The following is an 11,510-nucleotide window of genomic DNA, read 5'->3' on the forward strand; positions in this document are numbered from 1 at the left end:
TTTAATTTATTTATTCTTTTGTTCGCTATTAAGTTTTATTAGATTATAGTTTTATTTCTATGAGAGGTGAAACCCAAGATTAGGTACTTAGGTTGTGACATTACCTAATATTGTTTTCACTAACTGTATGCTTATATCTTGATATTTATATCCTTTTACTGTTAACTGTCGGTCTAGGAAGTAAGTAATTATTAATTAGCCAAAGAAACCACTGGAATTGTCGACCCGGGACATAGGTAAAAGTGGATGATACCCATTGGGTCGTGTGGTGTATTACTGAAGCTAGGAATTAACTTGTTAGTAATTAGGGAAACAAGCACCTAGCTGTCTTATTTATGGCTATAGTTTAGTAAGACCATTCTCTTGAAACCCTTAGTAAGGTAGACGTAGATTAGGGTTGCCCGTTTCTAGAACTAGTAAGTAAGCGTATAAAGAGTGTGCTATGAGTGTCATAAGATTCATAGATGGGCAGACCTAAGGGAACCTTGACCTTCATTGCCTTGGGAAACAGTGGAAAGAAAATTTAAGTTTATGTTTCAATTACCTTTGAATTAGCAAGACCCTGCACGTAGGGATCACCGTGCGATCAATAGGTGCAGTTAGCCATCGGAGGGAAAGGCCTAATTAGGTACCCAGTGGATGATGCCCATTGGGTCAGGTGGTGCCCTACCTATTTAGAAAACTCCCAACAACCTCATCACTTATATAGTTTACTAAGATAAATAAACGTGACATTTATATTATTAATTATCTAACAACAAATATACAGAGGGCATTTGAAGAATCCTAATCACTACTTTCTTTTCTGCAACCAAAAACAGGTAAAATCGCTCTGTTGGAAACAGATAAAAATTGCAACTACTTTTATACCATCAAACTTAAAAAAATACGTAACGAGAATCGTTCGGATGAAAGGACAACCCCTATGGATACGATACTCTACTTACTAACTTTATTACTTGATAAAAACGACTGGTACACTTGTCATTGCGCAACTACGCTATTCAAATTAAACATGAGAGTGTGCATCATATTGCCAGAGAAAACCCTTGGCACAAAAACCAGTGTTAACCCATCACATCAGTCCTCTCACTACCGAAGGCGGGAACAACAAATTTCAAACAACCTTAAAATTTCAAATAGTTTGGGAGTTATGAGAGAGTAAATATATATATATAGAAAATGAGGGTAAGTGCAAATTTTCGTGCAAAAACAACTAAGTGAATCGATTCATTAAATGAGTGAATCGATTCAGATAGCAAAAATGTAAGTCAGAGACCAATGAATATTGATACGATTCATTGTAAATGTGAGTCGGTTCAAGTGAGCTCATGATGAAGAATGATGCGATTCAGACTTTGATGATACGATTCAAACAAACATGAATCGATTCGACAGTGATACGACTCAAAAAGTTGTGAATTGTTTCATTGGAAGTCAAAGACCTCTACAATTCATATATATGTGAATCGATTCAGTGACCCAAAACATGAAATTTGTGGCTTTTGATTATTGTCTAATGATTCTTGCAATATGAGTAATATTATTGCCTGAAAATATTTCTTCGGCCTTGTTTATTATTTAGGTTGAGTATGACTTATAGATAGACACAAAAGAGATGCAAATAGCGAGATAATTGGATATTGAGCGGAGTTCGATTGCAATGTGATAGTCAACTTGCAATTTATCTGGCAAACAAATGAGATGTATTTAGATAAAACCAAACATATTGATGTGAGGTATATCACACGTTAGATAGTTACTTGCATATGGATAGATATTACTTAAAAAAAAAATCATACTTCAGAAAATATAGCTGATGTAGTGACCAAGTCGGTCATTAGTAACAAATTGAATCACTACTTGTCTTACATGTTTCAAGCAGTACATATATTTAATCTTATTAATATATTTCTGATGTTTCTTGTGATAAGAAATCAATTTCTTGCGATGTCTTTGCATGCTTTGGAAGGAAGGAAAAACAAAATCTAATTCTAGATCATGAGAAAGTAAAAATAAAATTCAAGGAATAAGGGGATGGTAGTCTTTATTACATAGTTTATTATAAAAATTGTAATGGATAAAAATGGAATTTAAATGAAATAATAAGGGTAAAATTGGAAGAAAAAGTGAGAAGCTATAAGCTCAAACGCTACTTGAAATAGCTTCTGAAAAATAGCTTATAAGCTCGTGAAATAAGCTATAAACTCATGGTGAAAAGTGTTACCAAACAGAGCTTTTTTTGTCAAACGAACTTATAAACTATAAGTTAAGAGCTAAAAACTCTTTTTTGGGTGTTACCAAACAGACCCATAATAGTAATCTTGAAAATATTGTGATGGGGTCATCTGATAATAAAATGGATAGGTTTCAAAGTATTGAAGTGGAATAACTTCATTTGTATTTGTTGACCCTTTCTTCTCTTCTTTTAGAGGTCCAATTGAAACTATTTCAGTTTGACACAACTTTCTTAGCTTGCACACTCCTTTTATCGGATCAATATCCCCTGATATTGTCAATTTCTTCTCTTTCCAGTCTATTGATACTGATTCAACCCCTGCAAAATAAAAAATAAAATATTAAACTTTTATGTTATATGGTTTGTCTTTTAATTTACACAAAAGTAAAATTAAATTAGGCTTCATTCACAGACAACGGAGTTCAAATTTGAAATAGTTATAAAATAACTATTATTTAAGTTTTTTTTTTTTTTATGAACTTAGATTGCGTTAGAAGTAGACCTTATCAAATTAATGTAAGTTAGAGTCATGTTATGTACCTGAAAGGCTAGATGCTGTCTTCATAACTTTTTGCTTGATTCTATCATTATAAAAGTCCACTTTCAACACTACTTTCTGTTAAAAAGTAAATCAAAGAGTTAAAACCCAACAATTAATTACTTCCATTCTAAAATATAAAAGGATATAACAGCAAGAAAAGGGACATCAACAACATAATTTATTCATGAAAACAAAATAAATTAAATGAGAAAAGTGAAAGAAGAAAAATGGCTTTCAAGATTCTAATTCTGACCTTCATTGTTGTTGAAGTTTGTGCGAGCTAACTAAGAACTATTGATGACAAATGCAAAGGAATATGAAGAGGAGCAAGTTGATGATGAAGTTTTGAGTGAAGTGTTTTTTAGCAATGAAGTGGTGATGAAGTAAAGATGAGAATTGGTAACTATTTATACAAGGTAGATAGGAAGACTTGCAAGACCGTCAAGTCAACTAGTCAATTGAAAAATATTGTTTTTTCTTAAAAAGTATATTTTGGAAGCATATCATTTTTTAATAACCGTGTGAACGTTGGTTTTGAATCATCACGAAAGTTCCTTCACAACGTACAAAAGAGGGAATCAGTCAAATAATAGTAAAAGTTTTGCAATCATTGAAGGGTTTTTGATTAAAAGTTGTTTACTTTTTGCTTCGTGGCAGCATCTCATAGTATCATAAATGAATGAAACACGCGCACCTATTTTTTTAGGTGGGAGATAGTAAAATACAATTAATTGGTTGGATAGAAAATAGAAAAATAAAAACCAAGACTAGTTGAGAGTTTTTTTTTTAAGAAGTTAAAATGTATTAAAATACTGAAAGCCGGGAGATTTCAGTATAAGGAGTGTCAAATCCCAGCTGAAACAGTCAATTACAAGTAATAACAAAAACGGGGAGCCAAAACAAGCTCAAAAAAGAAAGCTACCCTATTACAAAAATATTCCCAAACAAGGTAAAGGATTCAACCACCACGAATGGTAGGAGAGAACAAAACTATGACGATTTTCTTTCAGCCACCAGTGAGATTGAAGCTTAACTTTATCTAGCAATTGATTAAAAGAAGCTTTTTATTGGTAAAGATTTAAGCATTCCTTTCAAGTCAAATCACTCACACACAAGATAACCAAATAAGGTTAAGAGTTAAGTGTCTACTGTTAGAAAAACCGCTAAAGGTGCCAAGTTGATATAAATGGTCTGACACATTTTTAGGAAACACTATGTTGTAACCAAGCCAGTGAGAGATACCAAACCAAAGTTTGCCAAAAAATCACAAGAGAGGAATAAGTGATTTGCATCTTCTATTGTACCGCAACGACCCACACATAACTAAGCATTCGGATGTAAAATGTGTATTTTGATTAGATTGTCCGTTGTTGGTAATCTATCACGTAACAAGCGCCACGCGAAGAGACTGATTTTCAGGGGCACTTCCTTGTTCCAAATTTCAATGATGTTAGTAACCGCCAAGTTGTTGCTGGTTGATGTCAACATATGGTTATAAGCACTTGAGACATTATAATTGTTGAAGGCATGTAAGTGCCAAATGCACCTGCCAGGATGAGTAGGCTGCAAAACAATATCACAACATTCATGCACCTTTTCCTCCTCCCAAGCTAACAAATGACGCCGCCAGTGCCAAGCTACACCCTCAACCCCCCCACTCAAGAGAATACATTTCAGCCACCGTTGCCATTTTATTAGTAGCAAGATCAAAAAGGCGACTGAAACTATTCTTCAAAACTAACCCGTCAATCCAAGGATCCCACCGAAATAAAGTTTGGGCACCATCTCCCACCTCTCCTCCACCATTATCATCAAACCACCTCCCACACCAGCCCCATTTTGAACATTTATCAAATTATTCCACCAAACAGAGTTAAACCTCCCCTCCTCAGCAATTTTCCCTCCTATACCTCGCTGTATCTGGCTAATAAAACTCTATACCACAAACTCCTATTCTCAACCCGCATTCGCCAAATCCATTTACCAAGTAAAGCCAAATTAAATTCCCTAATCCTCCGCACTCCTAAACCGCCTTCCTCCTTTTTGGAACAAATAGTGTCCCAGTTAATCCAAGAATTTTTTCAAACCTCCTCACAACCCCCCCCGCCCCCCCCCCCCCCCCCCCCCCCCCCCCAGAAAAATCAATTAAATAAAGATTCAATAGAAGAAATGATACCTGCAGGAGCTTTGAAGAAGGAAAGAAAGTAGACCGGAAGAGAGGACAAGACAGACTTTAGGAGAACTAAACGGCCACCCAAAGAAAAATTTCTACTCTTCCGATCCCATAATCTTGATATAATACGATCAATCAACAGTTACCAAAATTTTAATTTTCGAGGATCACCACTAGAGCTGTCAAAACGGGCCGGGCCTTACGGGCCGGCCCGTTTAGCCCGATTAATTATAGGGCTTGGGCCTTAAATATTGAGTCCGAATTTTACTATGGCTTTTTAGCCCGACCCTAAAAAGTCCGGTACCCGTTAGGGCTAGCCCGAACGGGCCGCGGGTAGCCCGCATAACAAAAAAATTCTATGAATTATATATATTTTTCAAATAATTCTTTACTTAGTTGATTATTAAAGTAAAAAATAAAAGTGAAAAATTCAATGAATTAACACATATGAATGTAATATAAAATTATATTTACTCGTTTCGTTATTTATAATTTTAAAGATCAAATATATAAATATCTATAACCTTTTTTAGGGAAGTAAATATCTATAACCATAACGTATCTAATTTATTTAAAATTGTTTTCCTCGCCGTTTTAGTTTATGACTAGTGTACGAAAATGTTTACAATTTAGTTTTGTGCTAGACATTATTTAAACATATTAAAAATTTATTTATACAAAAATCTATAGGAGTATTTTATAGTGCTTTTTTTATATAAAAATATATATAATTTTTAATAAGGGCCGGCCCGTTAGCCAGCGGCCTGTGTAGGGCCGGGCTAAGGTAGTATATTTCAAGCCTGTTTTTCAAACTGGCTTTTTGGCCCGGTCCGATAAAGCCCGAAGCCCGTTAGGCCCGACCCGTTTAGGACCGGGCCGCCCGTTTTGACAGCTCTAATCACCACCTATAGGCAATCCCGAATAAAGGAAGAGGGCTCTGCCCAATTTACAATTAAGAACAGAGGTTGCCTCAACCAACCAAGAATCATGAATATTAACACAAACTAACATATTTTTGTGGAAGTTCACCTTAAGACCAGATATCGCATCAAAGAGAAGAAGCGGAGCTTTCAGAGATTGAATATTAGCCCAACTTCGATCCCCAATCAACAAGGTGTCATACAATTTGGGAAATATTAATTACATTTCTTAATATGTGTGAAATGTCCAAAACGTCATACAATTTGGGACAGATGAAGTATTAATCTGCTCCTAACTGATATTTGCTTCTCTTAAGTAAGAGTAAGCAGAACTAACAGTGTAAAAGAGCCATGAAAAGTTGTTGAGAAGCCAAACCAACCCACAATGTGTTGCCAGATACCTCCAAAAAAAAACGCAATTTAGAAATAAATGATCTATATCCTTGTTAAGACCGCAATTTCAACACAACTATTTTCGGAAACCAGTAACACGCGCTTTGGAGCAACTTGTCTCTGTGATCCGATTTAGGAAAAAATTGATAGTTTTAAAGACACCGCTTTCAACCACAGGAAGTTGTTATTATTAATCTGCTCCTGACTGCTATTTGCTTCTGTTAAGTAAGAGTAACCAGAACTAACAGTGTAATAGTTAGAAGTATGTCAAGACCAAATCCATCTATCAACCCGCTCAACCTGTAAGGTAACAGAAGTAAGATTTTTTTTTTTTTTAAAACTCGGTATCCGATCCAAGAATCGACTAATTCGAGGGGACCAATCCCACCGCCCACTTGCGGGGGCCCCGTTTAAAGCCAGAGCAAGCTCTGTATGGACTTAGCTCACCGAAATTGGCACCAGAGGGAATCGAACTTGAGACCTATGGAGGAGCAAACTCCAAGATCGCAAACCAACCACTAGGCCGACCCCAAATGGGTTAACATAAGTAAGATTTTAAAACTTAGTTTCCACAATAACCGTATAGAATTTAAAAGTTTTAAGTTGATCACATACATTACTCACTGTTGAATAAATTAGTCCATTCTGCCACATAATATTGAGTTTAATAAAATAAAATAAAAAATTTTAAAACTAATTTTATAAATAAGTTAAATTCTAACACCCATGTTCTCAAACTATATCTCTAAACGGTCAAGTGAAGAAAGGACTAACTTATTGCAATATGAGCAACGTTTTAGACCGACTTAAAACTTTTATAGAAACTATGTCCTGATTTTAATTGATTCAATCATACATTCGATTAGATTAGTGATTGAATATTCTTATTGAGTTTATTTGAACCAATATTTAAAACATTGTTTTTAATAAAAAAAACATATTAGTTTATGAACATATTTTATATTAATTACTAAAAATTTCTTAAATTCGTGATATATATTTAAAGTCAACAATGGAAAAAGCATGACATCATTGGAAGAGATAAACTTACTTGATCACAAATCTAAATAAATTTCATTTAAACATACATACACATAAATGACATATATGAAAAAAGTATAAAAGAAAAATTAAATAATATATTTATTAGATCATTAAATTATATATATTTTATGAGAATGTGTCTAAATGATTTTTATTTAAGTTGTGACTATCTAAATATTTTTCCTGTTGGAATTACAATTTAACACCATGAACAACGATTGGCAAATGAATCATGCCAGCCATTGATAGGTAGAATTTTAAGACAATAAAACAAACAAAAAATGTTAGGTAAAGTTAGAAAAAGAAACAAAAAAAACATTTTAACCTTAAAAGATATAATAATTCGATATACTAATTAGAGACGACCATTCCATAAATCTTTCAATAATCAACAAAACTCCTAAAACAAACCAATTAAGGTATATACCTTCCAAGCAATTTACTCCCAATCTTATGATAAGAGTAAACATTAACAGTAGCAAGTTTAGCAAGTTCTTCCTTAAGGGGATAATCACCCCAGTTAAAATTCATGCTTAAAGGCCTATACTTACGAAGATCAAGTTTATCGACCACAAATGCAAGTTCATCAACGCCACAAAAACTTAAATGAGGCGCATTCATGAGAGTGGCAGCTAGGGTTCCAAGTTCAACTGCATTTCTGCATCCAATCCCATGATGCTTCTCCAAGTTAACAAAATTATCCTTAATGCCACAACCAACGAAGGTATAATTTGGTTGACGAAGAAAATTAAGAAGTGAGAGGGGAACCTCAAACTGAGAGTGTAGGTCAAGAATAAGACACGAATATCCGTCGCAAAGTTGAAAAATTGCGGGTCTGGTTTCATCGTGATTGTTATAGATAATTGGACGCCACTCGGTATCAATCCCAATAACCTTCGTTCCGTGATTGTTGGTAGGGCGTAAGAAAGATGATATATGATCGTCAATCAATTTCTCATCATCTGTCACGGTGGTTTGGATTTCATCTCCATTAAGCTCAAACAACCAAATTTTGGTATGAGTGTGATGCATGATGTGGTGCTTGATAAAATATTGACCGGCCATGACTATTTATAAGGGATAGTACATGAGTTTGTAACTTGATGCAGGAGGGAATATATCTTATCTAGTAAATTGCATTCATTCAAATTTTGTGCGTAGGAAATGTAACTTCTTCCGGGGATATATGTTGGAGTAGTTTGAAACTTTTGGACGGTGCCCAAAAAGAAAATTTGGACGGTGCCCAATTAGCTAGCATGTGTTTTCAAAAGAGTGAATATTCAATTTCGTCCCTGAATTTGCACGAATCGAACAAAAACGTCCCCCAATTTATCGAAATGCACACTTTGTTCTGAATTAACAAACGTCGTCCTTCTATCCAAATACTCCGTTAGTGCTGCTGATTTGTCGTTCTGCATGTCATGTTGTCTTGTACACGTGTCTACAAGAAAGTCATATGTACAAGGACCAATTTGATGGAAACACTAAAAATTTCAGTTTTCCTTTTTAAATTCAATTTTTTCTATTTTTCCAAATCTACCCCTTTATTCCCCACACATTTCCATCCTCACCTTTCAGTCAGAACATCAAACACGTCCCTGATTATTCTCCTTCCCGCTAAAACCTTCATCATCTTCATCATCATCATTTACGGCGAGGAACATTGCAAAAGATTCTGTTTTAACAGAAGATTTCGTCGTTTCTTAAGGTTACGCCTCATGTTCGTTTTTTATTCAGTCATGTTCGTTTTCTCCCTTTTTTGTGATTTTCGTTTTCAGTTTTTAGGCATTCGTGTTCAACTTTAAATTTCATTTTATGCTTTGTTTTTGCTTACTTTGATTGTGTTTTTTAGATTACTGATATTAGGGTTTTGTGTTAAAGTCTTAAAATGCAGAAAATGTTGGAGGTGTTGCAGAAAATGCTGGAAATGTATCAGGAAATGTAAAAAATCTTGTTGCTGAAAATGATGGACAAGTTGCACAAAATGCTGAAAATGTCAATGTTGGAAATGTTGTTGCTGGAAATGTTGCAATTCAGGGACAAAATGTTGCCAATGGTGTTGCAAATGAAGTAGTGCTTGGACATGTATGACTGTTAAATTTTAAGGATCGATTTGCTAGTAAGAGTAATAATTTAAGGACTGATTTGTTGAATGTTTTATGAATTAAGGACTGATATATATGATTGAAAATGTTGTTGCAGGGTGTTCCTGCAAGGAGGTATGTCATTAGAGGGCCAATTATTTCAAATGAGAGGTATAAACAAACACCAATGAGGGGTCCTACACCAACACATCCAACTGCTCCTGCGTTATTAGAGTACCATATCCAAATTATGGTCCATCTAGTTCAACTCAACCTAAGTTCATGGAGTTTATCCCAACCCCCGACTTTCCAAAGAAGTGATACTTGATGCATTTTAAATTATGCTTTTGGAACTGTAATATTTCGACTTGTACTAAACTTAAATTCTTGACTAAACTTTGACATAATTTATTCAATGAATTTGACTAAACTTATATTCTCATTGGTATAAATTTTCAATGGATTTGACAAAAATAGAGCCATAATTCCATGGTTCCAGACAATCCAGAATTTAAGGTGCAGAATTTATATTGCAAAAAGTGCAGAATTTAATATGCAGATGAAAAGCTAAGATTAAAAGTGCAGAATTTAATGAGCATAACAAAGATGAAAAGCTAATATTGTGCATGATCAAAACAAGTAAAAAAATGGACTTCGAATGTCACTGACCTTGGGGTTTCAAATGACAAATGAAATTGTACATGTGACGACGCGACGAATATGGAAGCGCGACGACGAGGTTGCTTGGGTTTTCCAGCGGAAGGTGAGGAGGGATGAAGGTGGGTTTTCATTTGGGTTTTGATTTGGAGGGAGAATGGACGATTACTTTGGTTACTAATAAATGACCGTTTGGTTACATTCCTTTTGGCCCTTATGCCACGTCACACGTCCAAATCATTCAAAACCATTGTCACCTCATCAGTTAACACAAGGTTTTAACGTCAATGACTAAATTGATAATAGAGGTACACATCCAGAGACTATTTTGTATTTTATCTTGAGTAAAGAACCATTGTGACAGCGAGATGTAAGGTCAGAGACCAAAGTGGCAATTTATCCAAAGTTAAAATAACACAATGAATCGTTGTTTTGTATTTTGAATTCCAAGTTGATGAAATGTGATAATGATTTTTTCGTTCATTTTTTTAGTTTTAATGTGTTTGGATATGTTTTACAACCCAAACCTAATTAGGCGCCGACTAGGCAAGGAGATGATGACTTCTAGCGCTCGCAAGGAGAAAGTGGATGCCCCCCTTATCATTTAAAGGGGACGCAGTTGTAGGAGTGGCATAAAGGGGACCTCACAGACGGGTGTGGAACATTCTCAAAACGAGTACTACGTCACTAAGAAGCGCTAATACAACTCTGTTGAGGAGCATGATGAGTCTTAGCCCCATGAGCAACATGGCTCACCAACAGCCCCACCGGCACCTGATTCTTTTTTCGAGGGGCCTTCTGATCAGTCGCTTCTACCGTCATTTGGTAAACATGTCGCCCACAAGATTTGGAGCAACGTTGGAGTAAGTACAACACGAACCCTCTTCACAAGTTGTACTTCAAGATAGTCCTTGGGTGCCTGCAACCAAGACACTCCAACATACTGATCAGATTAGCTGGGATCACGAACACCTAATCTTACTTTTAGAAAACAAGGTGAAGGTAAATCTACATGCCTACATATTTCACCGTCTATATGAAAACATTAAGGAGTGCAGGAAGCACAAGAAGAAGAATATACCATATGGAAGATTATTGTTTAAGCTCTTCTATCAAAGTAGGTTGATTCAAAATCTTCGTGACTTTGGTGCATCCTTAGAGTTGGACATTGAGTATGAAAAGACTATGTCTCCAGCAACTCTGGGACATATGAAAGTCCTGAAGGCAAATGAGGTTGTGGATTCTAAAGTTCTTTTTAGCATCAGAAAGGAGAATCTTACTTTTACCCAAGACTTCCCTCTCATCTCTCAACTGGATAACAAGGAGGTGATCCATACCTAAACCCTTCCTCACAAAAATCCATACCTTAATCTAACCCTTCCTCACAAAAATCCATTCCTAAACCCTTATCTCTAAAATCGTCCGAACATACTCCATCTCCTATAAATGTGTTCAAACC

General features: G+C 35.2%; 2 protein-coding genes across 2 annotated transcripts; both read right to left on the bottom strand.

Moving 5' to 3' along the window:
• Window positions 1–1,822: 1,822 nt before the first annotated feature.
• LOC25499920 (heavy metal-associated isoprenylated plant protein 39) lies at window positions 1,823–3,184 on the bottom strand. The gene is made up of 3 exons (XM_013592996.3): window positions 3,034–3,184; window positions 2,780–2,855; window positions 1,823–2,557 (listed from the first exon to the last, which is right to left on the bottom strand). Exons 1-3 carry the CDS (start codon window positions 3,037–3,039, stop codon window positions 2,298–2,300), a joined length of 342 nt encoding a protein of 113 aa, XP_013448450.1. The 5' UTR covers window positions 3,040–3,184; the 3' UTR covers window positions 1,823–2,297.
• Window positions 3,185–7,724: 4,540 nt separating this feature from the next.
• LOC112416614 (uncharacterized) lies at window positions 7,725–8,375 on the bottom strand. The gene has a single exon (XM_024770872.1). The coding sequence runs from the start codon at window positions 8,373–8,375 to the stop codon at window positions 7,725–7,727; it is 651 nt and encodes a 216-aa protein (XP_024626640.1).
• Between the last annotated feature and the right edge of the window lie 3,135 nt (window positions 8,376–11,510).

The sequence above is a fragment of the Medicago truncatula genome, chromosome 7, assembly GCF_003473485.1.
Source record: "Medicago truncatula cultivar Jemalong A17 chromosome 7, MtrunA17r5.0-ANR, whole genome shotgun sequence".
NCBI lineage: Eukaryota > Viridiplantae > Streptophyta > Magnoliopsida > Fabales > Fabaceae > Medicago > Medicago truncatula.

Coding starts and splice junctions, on each gene's coding strand:
- LOC25499920 (XM_013592996.3), bottom strand. Junction 2,558..2,779: donor GACAGCATCTAGCCTTTCAG/GTACATAACATG, acceptor TTTATTTTGCAG/GGGTTGAATCAGTATCAATA.
- LOC112416614 (XM_024770872.1), bottom strand. CDS start 8,375: ATGGCCGGTCAATATTTTATCAAGCACCACATCATGCATCACACTCAT.